General features: G+C 40.2%; 2 protein-coding genes across 4 annotated transcripts in view; one reads left to right on the forward strand and one right to left on the reverse strand.

Annotated features, from left to right (window-relative positions):
• The window catches only part of WDR19 (WD repeat domain 19), a 68,309-nt gene extending 53,947 nt beyond the window's left edge, over positions 1-14,362 (forward strand). For 2 of the 3 annotated variants that reach the window (XM_036227618.1, XM_036227619.1), the window contains 7 exons: positions 1,040-1,164; positions 4,723-4,804; positions 6,519-6,669; positions 7,960-8,083; positions 8,629-8,705; positions 9,027-9,151; positions 14,038-14,353. In XM_036227618.1, coding sequence (XP_036083511.1) covers positions 1,040-1,164; positions 4,723-4,804; positions 6,519-6,669; positions 7,960-8,083; positions 8,629-8,705; positions 9,027-9,138 — 671 coding nt within the window. In that variant the 3' untranslated portion in view covers positions 9,139-9,151; positions 14,038-14,353. Of the gene's footprint in view, positions 1-1,039; positions 1,165-4,722; positions 4,805-6,518; positions 6,670-7,959; positions 8,084-8,628; positions 8,706-9,026; positions 9,152-14,037 lie in introns of all 3 variants that reach the window. The other variant, XM_036227617.1, reaches the window with a different exon arrangement.
• The window catches only part of RFC1 (replication factor C subunit 1), a 64,732-nt gene continuing 51,723 nt past the window's right edge, over positions 5,011-18,019 (reverse strand). The window contains 1 exon segment of the mRNA XM_016124281.2: positions 5,011-17,049. Within this exon segment, the coding sequence (XP_015979767.2) occupies positions 16,966-17,049 (84 nt within the window). The 3' untranslated portion in view covers positions 5,011-16,965.

Consider the following 18,019-nt stretch of genomic DNA (forward strand, 5'->3'; position numbering starts at 1 on the left):
GGAAATATTTATTGGCTAAAGCAGAGAATCAGTCTGGTATCTTCCCCAATTTTTGCAAGCTGATTCTTTTAGATATTCGTAAATATGGAACATAATTTTAGGAAATATGGAATTAAATAAGCGATTAGTTTATTCAGCTTAACAGCTACTGTCTGTCAGATTCATGCTAGGAACTCAGGATTCAGAGAACTGAGCCACAGTTCCATTCTCAATGACTCACGATTTAGTAGGAGAGACAGAAAGCAGATTCAGAGTTGTATGGAGTGATGGTGTTAGAATAGGAAGGAGCATTAAAAGGGCATCAGGAAAGGGGACAGTTGGAGGATGGAGATGAGAGAAGGTAATAAAACCTCAGCCGAGTCTTGAAAGGATGAGGTAGCAGGAGATGGAGGGGAAGGGGCGCATTGGGAGAGTAAGAGCACGTGAGAACGCACATGGGATGCTGGGGCATTGACCTTGACTGAGCAGGAGGGGAGGGCACGGATGAGGTTGGAAAAGTTAGCAGAGGCAGATCCTGAAGGATTTAAGTCCTCTGCTTAGGAATTTGCACTTGATCCCTGGGGGGGGGGAGGGGTTATGTAGGGGTGTAACCTTGAAGTTTTTGGGTGTGGGGTGAGGCTTGAGACTTTTATAAGAATACTGATATCGAAATGAAGGCAGCTAAAAACTCAGGAGGAATATGGATTAATACACTACTATAGAGAGAGATGAAAAGACACATTCACAGGGGCCAGGAAGAGAGGCGGAATTTGGGAGACGTAGAAGGTAGAACCAGAACTCAATGACTCATTGGACTTGGGTCCAGGTGGGTGCCCTGAGAAAGGGGGAGACGAGAGGTGATGACACCACCATTTTCTTCTTGAGGGACTGGCTGGATATTCGTTCTATCAATTATAATGGGAAAAACTACTAAGTTTATGTAAGAAATTATTAGGATGTTGTTAATAACATCATTAAGCTGTTTGTAAAATGAGGGCCCACTAAAAGTCGTCAGAATTCATGCTTCCCAATAACGTCATTTGTACCACCTTTTTTCAAGGAAACTATCGGAATGCACATGATGTTCTCTTCAGTATGTATGCAGAACTTAAATCCCAGAAGATCAAAATTCCCTCCGAGATGGCCACCAACCTCATGATTCTGCACAGTTATGTACTAGTCAAGGTGAGGCCCTTTGAGTGACTTGGGGTATAACCTGCCAGGTGTGTTTATCACCTGTAGGGATTTCTTGTGGGCACCTCTCCATCCACTAGAGCAGTTTCTTCAGTACTCTAATATTTAAGTGAAAAAAAGCAAGATAAGAATAACTATACAATATGCGACCTTTCGTGTGCAAAAAGGCAAAAAATAAGAATATATATTCATTGCAAAAAAAATTAGAAATATATTAAAAACAAACCAAGCTCCCCAAAGTAGTTTCCTAAAGGAAACAAGGTGTGGTGCAGAGGAGACAAGACACTGAACTCCAGTCAGCGGGGAAGGCGATAAGGGGGAGCTGGTTTCTCTGTGAGTATCTTTTTATGTTGCTTTGAAGTATATAAATATATTACCTGTTCGAAAAAAATGATTTACTGCAAACATTTTTGTTTAACCAGAACTTGCTAGTTTATTAATTCTAAGATAGTGGATTTTATACAGTTTCATCAATTAAAAAATTTTTTTATTGAGGTATTATTGATACATAACATTGATTTCAAGTGTACACCACGATTCAGTATTTGTATACATTGTGAAGTGATCACCACACTAAGTCTAGTTACCATCTGTCCCTATACAAAGATAATTTTTAGGATTTATTCTCTTGGCAACTTTCAAGTGTGCGCTACAATATCAACCATAATCACCACGCTGTACATTACACCCCCATGAGTTCTTTTATAACTGGAAGTTTGTACTCTTGACCCTCTTCACCTGTGTGGTCACGCCCAACCCCCACCCCTCTGGCAACCACCATTCTGTTCCTGTATTTGATTTTGGTTTGTTTTTCAGATTCCACATGTAAGTGAAAGCATATGGTATTTCTTTCTCTGAGTTATTTCACTTAACATAATACCCTCTGGGTCCATCTATGTTGTCTCAAATGGCAAGATTTCCCTTTTTTTATGGTTGAGTAGTAGTCCATTTGTGTGTGTGTGTGTGTGTGTGTGCGCACGCGTGTGTGTGTATACAAAAACATACCACATCTTTATCCATTCATCCATCAATGGACACTTAGGTTATTTCCCTATCTTCACTATTGAAATATTGAAATATTGCTGCAGTGAACATAGGGATGCATATATTTTTTCAAATTAGTGTTTTGTTTTCTTTGGATAAATACCCAGAAGTGGAATTGCTGGATCGAATAGTAGTTCTATTTTTAATTTGGGGGGAATCGCCATACTGTTTTCCATAGTGGCTGTAACCAATTTACATTCCTACCAGTAGTGCATGAGAGTCTCCTTTATTCTTGTTATTTCTTGTCTGTTTGATAATAGCCTTTCTAACAGGTGCGAGGTGATATCTTATTGAAGTTTTTGATTTGCATTTTCCTCATGATTAGTCATGTTGAACATCCTACCATGTGCCTATTGACCATCTGTATATCCTCTTAAATTCCACCATTTTTAATACTATTTAGTTTTCGTCTGAATATAAAAATACGTAGTCACTGAGAAAACTTAGAGAACATAGAAAAGTATAATGAAAACATAATTTATCCTTTAAGTCCATCACTCCAATATAATAGTTAACACTGTGTTGTATGTAGCTTCCATACTTGTATAAATTCATGCGTGTACTTTTTTTTTTTTTACTAGGGTAGGATTATATTTATGTCCAGTTGTCTATTGTTTTTAATCAATAATTTTAAATAAGAACAAAATAGGGCATGTAAACTTCAAATATTTGTATGTACAATTTACATAAATGTTATGTGTATGCTATTCACATCTTTGTAAAGATATAGGCAGACTACAACTTACATATTTTTCTAAATTTTCACTTGTGGCAAAGTACATCTCCCTATATTAATGCTAAGTTGGTTTTTAGGCCAGTCCACAAGAGCTTATTTAGCTTTGAAGTACCCAGCGTAGTCATGTAATGAATTATAATTTATAATAGCACTGACCAGAATTTTCTGCAGGGATAGAAGTGTTCTGTATCTGTGCTGCCCAATATGGCAGCCACTAGTCCAGCTGTAGAGCACTTGAAATACAGCTAGTGCAACTGATTAATTAAATTTTTAAGTTTATATAATTTTGTGATTTATATAGCTATATGTGGCTAGTGGCTACCATATTAGACCACGTGGATCTGTAACACTGTTTATAAGGGAACACTTAGGATTCCAGCTGGCAACCCCCCAGAGTACGTTTCCCTTCAGAGCAGCAGGACCCCCTCTTTCATACAGAAAGCAGTAGAAAGCGGGAGAGAGGTCTTTCTCAGCTTCAGACAGGAGTGGTGATGCCCTGCCCTGGAGGCACAGAACCAGCAAAGTGTGAGTCTTAGAGGTGGAGGAGAGGATGGAAAGTTGGTGGAAGATGAAACCCTCCAGGACCAGGGCTTTCTACATTCACAGGCTGTAGGGACGGTTCTCAAGTCTTCTCTCCCTCTGGCCCCAAGAGCTCACCCGTCGCTCCCATCGAGCCAGACACACCCTCTTCCCCCTCCCACTGAAGAGCACCCTTGTGACTACCCCCTTCAGCTCTAATCTCTTATGCAAGCGCCATAAATTTTCAAGAATTTCTAGAATTTTTAACTGTTTTTTGAGATACTAAAAGAGAAACTAACAGACTCTATTAAGATGCAAAAATGGCACACACATCTTTAACCCAAGAACTGAAGAGTCATCCCCATTTCAAGGGAAATCAAGACTCGGCTTTGGTGGAGCTTCTTCCCCAAAGCTGGGACGGGGACTTTGGCTAAAGAACAGCCTGGGACCTTTTGGGTGTAGATGACTGAGACCCAGGGAGTCGGTGGAGGGTGAGGGAGAACAAGCAGCCAGGTTCCCCCTCCCACCCCCCCTCCCCCTTAGATTTGGTTAATATTTATCATGTTGCAGTGCTCAGTATATTATACACCATTTGCTCAGACCTGATGCCTGGGAGTCATTCTGTACTCATCCTCCATTGTCACCAGGCAGTGTCAGTTCTGACTCGCAGTCTGCGCACTTCTCTCCATCCCCACTGCCTCACCTTTGTGGGCTCCCTCCTTTCACCCCGATGACCGTGACGACATCAGGGCCTGGCCCTGCTGACTCTCCAGCCTCATCTCATCCTAAGTGCAACCCTTTCATCACAGACCCCACTCACACTTACCTCACCCCAGGCCCTCCAGCCGTCGTAGCCCCTTGGCCACAGGCAGCGCCCTCCTCCTCTAAAAACACCCTCTTTCTGCCCAGCTCCCTTTCAGGTCTCACAACAATCTGGTACAGTTGGTACTTTTAGTCTCCCAATGCTGGCTAGTAAGAGATGGACCAGGGATTTAACTCATGTCTAGTGGCCTAAGGCAAAGTAAAAAAGCAGAGTGTAGAGTAGGGGCGAGGCCAGCGAAACTATGGTGCCAGGCCACAGCTGGGAGGAGAAGTAGAGGGAGAGATCCCAGTGGCACTGGCCAAGGAAGTCTGCAAGGATCTCGTGTTGACCCTGTTTAGGGTCACAGTCAAGGAATTTTTATTTGGGGGGATAAAGCATAAATTTGGGTTAATCAAAGTCTCTAAGAATAAAATACCATTTATTTCAGATTCATGTTAAAAATGGAGACCATATGAAAGGGGCACGTATGCTCATCCGGGTAGCCAACAACATTAGCAAATTTCCATCACGTAAGTACTGTCCGAGAAGAGCCTGTTACCCACATTTCTGCATTATTTTAGCATTGTAAGATATCTACTCACTAACTCTGCCAGCCACTGTTCTCCACATATAGCAACTCATTAATCCTCACAGCCACCCCACGAAGTGGTAACAAGGGGTCCCCAAAACCACCCCGAGGTTCGGTAATTCAGTAGGACTCACACAACTCAGTGTATAGCAGTGCTTAAGGCCAAGATTTATTACAGCAAAAGGATACAGAGGAAAACTGGCAAAGAGAAAAGGCACATGGGCACAGGGCACACTTAACCCTGCCAGGCGTGAGCTGTGTTGACAACACATGTCACATGGTATCTCCCAGGGGAGCTCGTGAGAGGCTCGGTGCCCAGGGGTTGTACTGGGGGTCTGGTCACGTCGGCACCCCTTGCTTGGCAGGAACCAAGTGTCCAGGCTCCCAGAGAGCTAGTGTTCAGATAAGCCACAGTCCATACAGAGTTCCAGTGCAGTGAGCCCCTCTGGTCAGTTCTGGAGATGGCGGAATGCCTCCAAGATCCAAGTCCCAGATGCCAGCCAAGGGCCAGCCTTTTGAGCAGTTCTTTCTAAGGATGACAGTCTCAGTACTGCACACACAGGTTATTATTATTCTTTTCCTTGTTTTACAGATAAGCATACTGGGGCAAAAGAAGTGATACTTGCCCAAGAACACACAGTCATCTGATAAGTCTCTTAGGCCATTACCTCTGAAAAAGGTCCCATTAGTCTAAAAGACATGTCACTATAACATTCTTCAGTGAATAGATTTTGTCACATTCTATGACAGGGGTCAACAAACGTTTTCTGTAAAGGGTCAGTATTCGAATGTTTGGGGCTTTGTAGGCCATTCACTCTGTCACAACATTCAACTCTGCCGTTTTGGCTTGAACGTACATGAGCAAATGAGTATGGCTGTGTTCCAACAGACTTTTTTTGGACACTGAAATTTGAACCTCATGTAATTTTCACAAAAATATTCTTTTGAGTTTCATAAAATCATCACAAAATATTTTCACAAGATATTTTTTCCCCAACCATCTCGAAATGTAAAAGCTGTTCTTAGCTCATGGGCAATATAAAAACAGGGCCAGGTCTCGCTCACAGGTCCTAATTCACTAATATCTGTTCTCTAAATGTATTTGTGTTACATGAAAAAGACTTTAAAGTAATTGTGAACCACACTGGCAAAGGGTGCAACAGGACAGGCACCCTCATGACGGCTGGTGGGGATGGATACTGGTGTGGCCTTTCTAGAAAGCAGTCTGGCAGTCTGTGCTAAGAGTATTTTTAAAAATCATATTCTTTGAGCCAGCAATATGACTTTTGGGTATCTGTCTTGAAAAAACAGATACATGCGGAGAGGTTAGTATATAAAGTTATTAATCTCCCTACCCGTTCATCAGCAGCCCTGTCAAATGCAAAATGCAAAAACGTACGTCAGAGGTGTGGAGGGGCACACGAGGTGACCCTCGAGGGAGTGCAGGGCCTGGTGGTACACGGCACAGGGTACCGTCAGGGGAGTCTGATGAACAGTCAGCCTGACTCTGCTGCTGTGTCCTTTCCTCATTAAACAGGTAATCGGTTCTTTGCCTGAACGAGCAAATTTAGAGAGGTGTGATCCTGTTTTCCTCCTGACAAGGAGGGAGTCATGCCAGCAGAGGCACTGTCCTCTTTCTGCTGTTTGTATTGCAGACATTGTGCCAATCCTGACGTCTACTGTGATCGAGTGTCACAGAGCAGGCCTGAAGAATTCTGCTTTCAGCTTTGCAGCTATGCTGATGAGGCCCGAGTACCGCAACAAAATAGACGCCAAGTACAAAAAGAAGATCGAGGCAATGGTCAGGTGAGCAGTGAGAGCCACTTCCACCATCTAATGACATTGCACAAATGTATTTTCCAGAATACAGCTGCTAATGTACAGGCGCAATAAGAAAATGGATTTGGGGCAGCAGTTAGGATTGCATTCAGCTACGAGCAGCAGCCACCCCAACATAGCTTGAATGAATCAGGATTTATTTAACTCACATACAAGGAACTGTCGTTTAGGGTTCGTGCCGCTGGGTCCTGATGCCACTAAGGACAGAGGCCTCTGTCTTCCAGCTTTGCCATTTAGAGCACGGACATTCCCTCCTCGTGGTTGCAGTGCTGCTGAGCCTTTAGCACTCCAGGTTGTCTGCTGCAACTCCAGACACCATACGCCCATCAAGGCAGGAGGAAGTAGGGAATTTAAAGGATGAAAAGGTCTTTGCCTTTTTATGCAGGAAGGATACTACCCCTAGAAATCCATTTACATCTCACCTGCCAGTCCTCTGGCACATGGCTGCCTCTAGCTGCAAAGCATGCTGCTGAGTGAAAGCAAAGTTCTGTTGGCAAGGAGGAATGGCTGTTACGTAAGAAGTAAACTGTCTGCTACAGAGGGCCAAACAGTGAATATTTCTCAGTGTAAGAAACTTGATAATTGCACAGCCTATTGTCAGAAGAGAGTTGATTTCTAAACCTCGTGTAGGTCCAAAGACATCCTCACTTCAGAAAGCAGTAAGTGGCCTAGTTTCCCAAAGGAAAACTGGGAAAAAGTAGCACTGATGTTTACAGAAGGAAAAATTAGTTGCAATCGTGTAGTAGTAATTCAATACTACCACTTGTTCAAAATAGTGATGACATTTGGGGTACCTAATTAAAATGGAGTAAAATTTAAAATTCAGTTCTGCACACTATCCCAATTTCAAGTGCTCAAAAGCTTCACGTGGCCCACGGCTACTGTACTGGACAGCACAAGATCGCCTGTAGCACCTCAGTGCACAGACAGCAGATACAGAGGAGAAACGGCAAGCACCATTCTAGTGGCACAGGACGGGAGAGAGCAAGACCCACCCCTGTTTTCTGCCATTTAATGGGCCCTGAACTCCAACTCCAAACGCATCCTTGTAAATGCTACAATCTGACCAATCCCAATTCCTCTTTCTCCTCCCTGAGCTGGAGTGTGGGCCCATGGGGAGCTTTTAAGTATCTCTCTAGTCTCAGAGTCTATGAAGTAGGTATGCTTCTTGTTCTTCGCTGTCCAAATAGCCTTTTCTCTGCTATCCATGTTACCTGAAAGTGTTGTTTTTAAACGACACGTGATTCTTCCTCACAGGAGGCCCGATACATCTGAGACAGAAGAGGCCACAACCCCATGTCCCTTCTGTGAATTTCTTCTCCCAGAATGTGAACTCCTCTGTCCTGGATGTAAAAATAACATCCCATATTGCATTGCAACAGTAAGCTTCTTTATAATTGCCCTTTCTTTGCATTTCTATTTATAACTCATTTAAATACGTGATGTCAATATTTTCTTTTTCACTAAATCTTAATCCCTCAAATTTCCTGCAATTTTTAGCATACAATTTTACTGTCGACAAAGTTGAAAGTTATATTCAAAGCATACGATAGTCTAAGTGCCTATCTAGAAGTTCCTGCAGGGCACTGTAGCACATACCTGGGGATCACATGGCCCCAGGCTTAAATCCTTTTCCAGCAGGCTTATTGGCTATATAACCTGGTGGAATTTGCTTTACCTTACAATTTAGATAACTGATTTCACAGAATTGAAGACTGTTCTCTTATACATGAATCTTACAAATAAAATCTGGCTTTAGTCCTTTTGAAGCCATCTTTTTCTAGTCAATTAGCTACCTATGTGAACTGTCAGTAATTTCATAACTTAGAGGGCTGGCTTTTAACTGTAATCCAATTATTGTAATTGAATAATGGTGGGAGTTTTAATAATAAAGATGAATTTTACTCTTAAATATACTGTTTCTAGGGTCGACATATGTTGAAGGACGACTGGACGGTGTGTCCACATTGTGACTTCCCTGCTCTCTACTCGGAATTTAAGATGTAAGTGCGCATCGTTTCACTGGGTCACACAAGACTTATCCAGAAATAGGCCTTTCACTCAGCCACTCTATTCTGAAACCACATTTGTTCATGTTCCTAAAGATCTCTAAAGATTCACACTGTCGTCTTTGAGGAACCTTCTGTGACCTTTGAAAACATTATCCTTAGAGGGGGCCTTACGTGAGACTGAATTCTTCTTAATTCTTCAACTGCATGTTAAACAGGTCCTAAGAGGTGTATATAGGAATAATTTTTCACATTAGAATAACACAAAGGAAAATATTGTATATTTAATCTACTCTGCTTTTCCTTCCCAAACAGCATGTTAAACAATGAAAGCACATGTCCTATGTGTTCAGAAAGATTAAACTCTGCTCAACTGAAAAAAATGCCAGACTGCAGCCAGTACCTGCGAACAGAAGTGGAGCAGTGAGTGGAACGTGCAGGTAAGTGACAGACCAGCCACTCGTCGTCTCAGGGCACAAGCGTCCACACAGCGTCTCAGTTTATACTCATATTGCCTTTCTGTGCATCATGTCACTTGTCAGATTTGAACAATCTAACAAAACCTTTGACTTTCTTTTTTATAATGCTAACTTGCAGGTTGCACAGTTTCCATAGTGACAAAGATTTGACCAAGCAGCATCATGGATTCCAACTAGACTATATTTTGTTACTAAATGTTTGGTAGACTTCACCAGTGAAGCCACCTGGTCCTGGACCTTTGTAGGGAGGTTTTTGGTTACCAGCTTAATCTCCTTGCTGGTTATTTGTCTATTCAGATTTTTTTTTTTCAAGATTCAGTCTCAGTTGCTTGTATGTTTCTAGAAATTAATCAAGCCCTTCTAGGTTGTCCAATATGTTGGCATATAACCGTTCATAGTAGTTTTCCTTATGATCCTTTGTATTTCTGTGGTATCAGTTGTAATGTCTCTTTTACTTCTTATTTTGAGTCCTTTTCTAAAGGTTTGTCTATTTTGCTTAGGAAAAAGCAGCTCTTAGCTTCATTGATCTTTTTTAGTATCTTTGTTATTTCTGCTGATCTTTATTTCCTTCCTTATAGTACCTTTGGGCTTAGCTTTTTCATCTTTTTCTAGTTATCTGAGGTATAAAGGTAGGTTGTTTGAGGTCTTGTTTCTTAATGTAGGTACTTACTACTATGATTTTTTGTGTATACCATAAGTTTTGGCATGTTGCATTTCCATTTGTCTCAAGGTATTTATTTCTCTTTGGATTTTTTCTTTGACTCATTGGTTTGTTCAGTGGCATGCTGTTAAGTCATATTTTCCAGTTTTCTTAATGATTTTCTTATGATTAATGTCATACCACTGTGGTCAGGAAAGATGCTTGATAAGATTTCAGTTTTCTTAAACTTAATAAGATTTGTTTTGTGGCCTAACCTATAGTCTATCCTGGAGGATGTTTCACAAATGCTGGAAAAGAATGAGTATTTTGTGACTTTTGAATGGACTGTAATGTTATGTCCATCTGGTCTAATGTGTCATTTAAGTCCAATATTTCCTTATTTTTCTGTCTAGATGATATATCCATTGAAGAAAATGGGGTACTGGGTATTATATAGCTATTTCTCCTTTTGTAGGTGTTCCTATGTTGGGATTCCTCTTGTGGATTGACCCCTTTATCATTATATAATGACCTGCTTTGTCTCTCAAGGTCTTTTAGTCTTTTATTTATTTATTTTTTCTGACATAAGTAGAGTGACTCCTGCTTTCTTTTAGTATCTATTACCATGGAATATCTTTTCCCATGGTATCCTTCACTTTCAGTCTGTGTGTGTCCTTAAAACTCAGTGATTATCTTATAGGTAGCATAGTTGGATATTGTTTTTTTATCCATTCAGACACTGTCTTCTGATCATAGAATTTGGTCCATTTATCAGTAGGTATAGACTTACTGATATTTTGATGTTTTCTGGCTGTTTTGTAATTCCTCTGTTCCTTCCTCTGTTTCTTGCTCTCTTCCTTCATTATCTGATGATTTTCTGAGGTAGTGGTATCCTTAGATTCCTTTATCTTTTGTGTTATCTACTGTATTGGTTTTTGCTTTGTGGATACCATGAGGCTTACATGAAACATAAGTTTGTTTTAAGTTAATAAGAACTTAAGTTCAAATGCATTCTAAAGTCCTATATTTTAACTCTCCCCTCCCATGTACACTTTTTTTTGGTTGTCACAAATTATTGTAGTTATTTTTACTATTTAACTTTCATACTAGGTTTATAAATGATTAACCCACAACCATTAGGTTATTCTGAATTTATATGTTTACCTTTACCATTGAGATTTACACTTTCACCTTTTTGTTAATAATTAGTAGTCTTTCGTTTCAGCTCTTAACATTTCCTGTAAAGTCAGTCTAGTAGTGATGAACTCCTTTAGCCCTCCCTTGTCTGGAAGAGTCCTTCCCTTTCAATTTTGAAAGAGCTCTGTCAGGCAGAGTATTCTTGGTTGGCAGGTTTTTTTCTTTCAGTACTTTGAACATATTTTGTGCAACTTTTCTGGCTTGCAAAGTTTCTGCTGAAAAATCTGCCGATAAGTTATATGTGCTTATTAGAATCCCTTGTTTTTATCAAGTTTTCTTTTGCTGCTTGTAACATTCTCTCCTTGTCTTGACTTTTGGCAATTTAATAAATAATGTAGGTTTCTTTCAGTTCATCTTATTTGGAACTCTCTGACTTCCTGGATCTTGATGTTTTTTTCCTTCTCTAGGTCAGGGAAGCTTTCAACCATTAATTCTTAAAGTAAGTTTTCTGCCCCCTTCTTTCTCTCTCCTCCTTTGGGACCCGTATAATGCAAATATTGGTCTGCTTGATATTATAATCTTTCATTTCTTTTCCTGCTATGATTGGATGAATTCCAGTTCCCTCTCTTCGAGTTTGCTGGTCTTTTCTTCTGTATTATCTAGTCTGCTATTGTATTTTTCAGTTCAGTTATGGTATTCTTAAACTCTGTGATTTGTTTACTTATATTTTGTCGCTTTATTGAAATTCTCAGTTTGTTCATGCATTGTTCTCCTGACCTCGTATCTTTGACAATTAATTTGAATTCTTTATCAGGTTAATCACTTCCTTCTATTTCATTAAGCTAGTTTTATGAGGTTTTATCTTGTTATTTCATCTGAAACATATTCCTTTTTTCTTCATTTTCCTTGACTCTGTGTTGGCACGTATGCGTTAGATAAAACAGTCACCTCTCCCAGTCTTGGCATGGTCGCCTGTAAGGAATGAACCTTTTCAATCCTGCCCTAGCTCTCGGTTGTCTCCCAAACCTTTGTGATTGTCTTAATAGTCTTCTTCTTTGTTTTTGTGGCTCTCCGTAGTTGGAGGTATGCCAAGCCCTGTCAGTGTCCCAGATGAGGCGATCTAAGCACCTACATGCAGGCTGAACAAATAGGCCACAGCTATTAAGATCAGCAAACGGCCCTCCTGGAAAGACTAGGTGTTTTCATCTGCTGCCTCCATGTCGAGCCCTTGTAGGTTTGGCAGGTTATGAACATTTTCTGTTACAGTCCCGGGGACCCCTGAAAGTAAGCCCTGCAATTAAAGGGTATTCCCTGGAAAGCAGCAGCAAAAACCAGAGCACCGGACTTGTACACAAGCTTTCTGAGAGAGATTAGAGGCTTTGGTCAAGGCAGAGGCAGAGTATGAAGAGACTCACAGTATCTGGAGTATTGCAGTTGGCCCCTAGATGTATGTTAAATTACAAACCTGCTTCTCAGGATGTAGCTTTTAAGATGAGCAAATAGGCCTCTCTCACAGAAAGACTGGATGATGCATTTCAGTCTGCTGCCTCTCTGCTGGGCCCTGGGGGACCACAGCCAAGGTGGGGCCATGCAATCCCATTTAGAACCGTTTCTTTGTTGTCGGTTTTACAGGTACAAGGTCTGTTGGCTTTCAAAGCTAGATGTTTTAGGGACTTGTCTCTCAGGTGCATGTCTTAAAACTCAGGGTGCCAGATGTGGGGTCCAAACCCTTCATTCCTCAGGGAGAAGCTGGGAGTTATGTGTTCCCTCCCAGTTGTGTGTCACAGTGTGCCAGGGGCGAAGTTTAGGCAAGATGCTATCTCAGCCTCTCCTACCCATTTCAGTGTAGGTTTTTTTCCCATTCACCTGATGTGTAGGTGTCGCTTGGCTAGATTCCCTAGAGGGAATTGTTCTATATGTAGCTGTAGATTCGCTGTGGGAGAAGGTAATTCAGGTGCCTCCTGTGTTGCTGTCCTGAACCAGAATCTATCTATCTTCACTGTTTCTGTGGGTCAGTATTTTAACTCTGGGTTAGCTGAGTCTTCTGTTCAGGGTCTCACAAGGCTGCAGTCTCATCTGAGGTTGTCTTCAGCTTGTTTGTTGGCAGAATTCTAGTCTTTATGGTCAGAAAAATGAAACCCTGAGTTCCTACGGGCAGCCCTCGGTTTCCTGGTAACGCAGTGTTTCCTATAACACGGAGCTGCATAAAAGAGTCTCTTCCAAGCCAGTGAAGTTTAAGGAATGAATAGAGCTTAGATGCAGATTTGGGGGCAATCCCCTTTCCAGGACATTCTTCACACCTCAGTAGTTCTGGCAGCCTCAGACTCTGTTCTCGTCAAGCTAGTGAGACTATGACTTCACTCCAAGTCCTAACCATTCCATGCCTCATGGACTTGCCCTCGGGTGAAAAGCTATATAAAGATCTTACCCAGTGGAATTCCTTTAAGAACTGACATCTAATTTCTACTTGCTTTTGGTTGCTCTAGATGGTTATAAACTGAGGAGAGAATATTACTTATGGGAGGATTAATTTGCAACTCTGCCACTTCCAAAAGTAGAACCTCATTTCTGTTTTTAATAATCCTACATAAACTCTGGAGTCTATCCCTGCAGGAAAGTAGAGCCTTAGACCATGGTATCATAGCTACTTGCAGATATGCCTCAGTGAGTTGATTATGTACAATCTTTTGCAAAAGTCACTATAAGTATCTTATTATACAATGACTATTGGTAGAAGCTATTGTTCAGAACCTTTTTAGATAAACTTTTAACAGTCATTTAGTTTCAAGAAAGTTTTTTCTCTACCTTGCATTTCCTCATCTTCCCAATAAGGTGGCTGTTATCCTCCTCACTTTATAATAGAGGTTCAACAGCTTGCCCAGTTTTAGTCAGTTGCAAAGCCAAGACTGAAACTCCATGCTGCTTACAAACGAAGATTTCTAGTGATCCTGCACCACAGTCCAGAAATGAGCAAAAAATTCTTTGTATGCTTGGCTTTATTACTGAATGCCAGTTGTTACTTGAAACCCTTCTAAAGCCATGTGGGTTTTTTTTTTTTTGTCCCTTCTAGATAATGTTCCTGAGAAGACAGCATTTTTCCACAGGAAGCTATGTTTCTACCCTGTGAATTTAGAGATGGTTCTTCCTGGATACAGAAGGAAAAGCAAAGGTGACCTTTCCAGGTTGCCAACTTTCAACTTCTGTATAGTGACAAAACGGTAACATATACCAGTGCTGTTTGTTATACTTTGTATATTTCCTCTTCAAAGTCTTACATATTATATGCTGTGCACTGTTAATAGTAACCTATAACATAATTGTAAATATTCATCTTTTTGATAACTTTTATATTTTGAAATATCTCCTTTAAAATAAAATTAACTAGATATTTGTAATGTTTTTTCTGGATTTGGACACAAGAAGGTAGCTTTGAAGCACTGTGTGTTTGTTTGGGCAACACAGATGTTAACAGTGTTAAAAGTCTGAAATGAGGAGCTTACACAAATCAAGGCTCTTCAGCAGAATCAGTCCTAGAATAAAAACACCAAAAATCACTAAAATCACGTATCTGAAAGAATGAAACTACAAACTTATAGTCCTTATATAGTCCTGAGTCATTATACTGCATACCATGGAATTCCTGTCACAAAATTAAATCATTTGACTTCCTTTGAAGACATACATTATCCCCCATTATCACATGCATCTCACACACAACATACTTTTCTCACACCAGTACATGCTTCCTTGCCATACGAGGCCAATGTCACCAAAGTCTGAGCAGCTGAGAAATGAGTAATGTGGCCTAACGTTGAATGTATCAGATGATACAATTTTACAGTATGGCCACCAGCAGCATCCTGAGCACTGCAGAGGTACCTACAAGCCTCGGTTAGACTCTAAAGCGCCAATAATGTTTTATAGCGTCTAAGTATCCACATGCATGATGCTTCCCAAAGGCTGGGTGATACAATACAAACCATTAGCATTAAACCTACCCATAGTTCCCCTGTTCTTCTGTAATCACTATAAGGATGATATAAGGATTTAGGAATAAGAGCTGCAGGCACTTGCGATCTGCAAAGGTAAGCACCTTATATTTGGGGAGTTATAGGCCTTAGACATTCACTTATGTGCCTAATTGTACTAGAACTTATTTAGGAAGATACTTTGTTAATGAACTGCTGGAATTTAACAATATGCAGGATATAGTAATTCGTTATAATTACAATGGCAAAAATTCAGTGGGTCTCAAAAAAAGCAAGCATGCAGTTTTACGCTGCAAAGATAACGTGTGGCTCCAATAAGGAACTATTGGCCACTCCAATAAAGATTCAATCCTAATACAGACACTTTAGATTCACATTCTACCTGCCATGGAACCACGAACTCCTAGTCAGTATTAACCTCAGCCACACACCTCACGGTCATGAGGGCTTCAAAGAGAAATCAAACAGACCCATGTTGTCCTCATTTTAAAGAGCAGATTTACAATCTCTTATTATAAAAGAAATTTATCTTATACACAAATTATGCCGATTATGTATGTAGAGCATTTATAATTAAAATCATAATGAACAAGTACAGGACACTAATTGTTCTTGCTGCAAGGATAGTATAGTTCCTTTCCTGGGGAGTACAGAGCAAGTAGGCAGGTATGACTTGCCTATCCAAAAGGAATCAAAATGTAAGAAAATACATAAGAAACTCATGCTCACCCCACTGGTGAGGTGAGGCAGTCGTCAGTCAAGGAAATCTTCACTGAAGCAGCAGTTTCAAGTGTGAGCTTTAACAGAGAGAGGCATGGTTCACTAGGCAAAGGCTGAAGGCAATGAACTTAATCTACATGAAAGACATTTTTCACATAGTAAATACACTTTCAATGTCCTAAAAACTTTGTCTCACCTCTCAAACAAGATCCTCAGCTCCTTAGAGGCAGGGAATGGTACCCTGCTTTTATATTCCTTTTAGCACATACCTCTGAGCATTTACTAACAAAATTAAAAAATAGCTAGACACCTAAATTCCAGGCTAGTTTCAAAGCCTCAGGGTCACTCAACAAGTACAGTTACAATCTAAAGTTCCAGTAGCGTTTGTAGAATCTGTCACAGGACGGAACTGGATCTCCCCGGGACAAAGTAAATAAAAGTCAGTGTTCATTTTGTCCCAAGCTAGAGTGAGACTACTAAGAGTCTGACCTAGCTGAGGCTCGAGGCTCTGGAAGGATAAGAATGGCTTATACCTTTTTTTGCATATCCTCTGGTATACAACCTCATCCTGAAATTCTATTCACCGCACTCACAGCCTTCACAGCTGGAACGAAGATGGAAATTAAGAGTTCTAACTCTTCAAGAGCCAAAGTTATGTTTCACGTTTTTTATCCAGCATTTGTATATTAATAAGGAAAGTAACATACCAACATAATATTCTGCTGTAAAAGATGACAATCTTAAGATTTTGTACATGTATCATGTGGAACATTTTTATTCCTAATTAAATTGTGCAAGATATTTGGCAATGTATAAAGAATATCCAGTTCTAGGTGGTGACTGTTTTGTATTATGATTTATTTACAAAATTTCGCCAATAGTAACTACCTTAAAAAAATCAGCATTGGTCCTATAAAGGCCATTAGGATAAACTGTAAAGCTTACAAAAGTTGCCTTAGTACCACTGTTCCCAGGCATATTGTTGTTCAAAGAAAATTTGATTCCAAAGCCCATACGTAGTTTCTAGTTCTGATTATACAGTCATTCTGAAGCACAATCTAATTAGATTGACAGAGGACAGTGGAGGACCCAAGCAGTCCTATCAACCTCTATAAGAGGTGTACATTAGTCTACTGGTTACATCCTTCTAGCTGTACCACCATTTATAATGGGACCACTCGGTTGCCCCATTATCCTAAAATATGGTTCCTTTGGGGAAAAACATTCTCTAGACCAGCTAGACTGGTCAGCAGGGTGAGTAAAGAGACTGTCAGTAGTGAAAAATGGTTTCATTTCTTTGAACTTTTTCCTTTTCCTTTTCTGGACTCCTTATCTTTCTCTGATTTTGAAGACTTTGAAGATTTTGTCTTTTTCTGTTGGGGAGGGAAAGATGCACAAAACAGTTAATAGCTGTGTTTATAAGTAAATGAAGTAAATTCATTTCTGCAATAAATCAATTATTTGCCTATAACTTAAGAAGAAAGGTTGCAAGCATCTAGATCCTGAACTATTGCTACCCTCAATGAGCTTACTTTTAAGAAATAACTGGGCTAGCTGTAGCCTTTTAAAGAGCAGTAAAAGCAGAAAAGCTATTTAGAATCTAGAACCAAGCAAGATATATTCCTCCTATGTATGCAGTTTCTTGGATTTAGAACATATGCATATTTGGGAAAGAAAAAATAAACAAGGAATAATTTACAAACAGCGTAATGTTTTCATGATGAATTTCCTTTCAATTTCAGATCAAAGAGTCTAAACACATTCAGTTTGAGAAGAAAGAGGGACGGAGACAGTCTATGTCTACACAAGACTAGAAAGAGCTATACTGGTGAAGGCCACTATTCCTACCCCTACATATACAAAACAGAAATAAAGGGCAAGAAAGACACACTCTCGATAGAGGGTGATACAGACTACATTGCCAGGCCTCAGCCCATGGCAAATGGTGAGGTGATGCCATCAATGATTTTAATATCAAGAGCCAAGGATGTTTTGCTCTGAGAAACTTCTATAGGCAGGTCAATGGCGATAGCAAAACACAAATAACAGAAGGGAGAAATGGTTTCACTGAAAATGATTATGCTGTGAAAATGTGTATCTATGGGTAAAACACACACCAATGACCAAATAAAAATTGTACTTTTTCTAACAGTATATGCCATCAATATGATGGCCTATTTTCTTGCTATTTGGCTCTCCCAACTGTTATAAGTAGCTGATTGTTTATAAAAATAAAATCTACACCTTCTCAACCTTCAGCTGTGATGAACAAAAAAACTTAAAAGTATTTTCGCAGCTTACTCAGCTATTTGCTAAACAGGGCCTGAATAATTTCTGAAGGCT

Source organism: Rousettus aegyptiacus, unplaced genomic scaffold (assembly GCF_014176215.1).
Source record: "Rousettus aegyptiacus isolate mRouAeg1 unplaced genomic scaffold, mRouAeg1.p scaffold_m13_p_10, whole genome shotgun sequence".
NCBI lineage: Eukaryota > Metazoa > Chordata > Mammalia > Chiroptera > Pteropodidae > Rousettus > Rousettus aegyptiacus.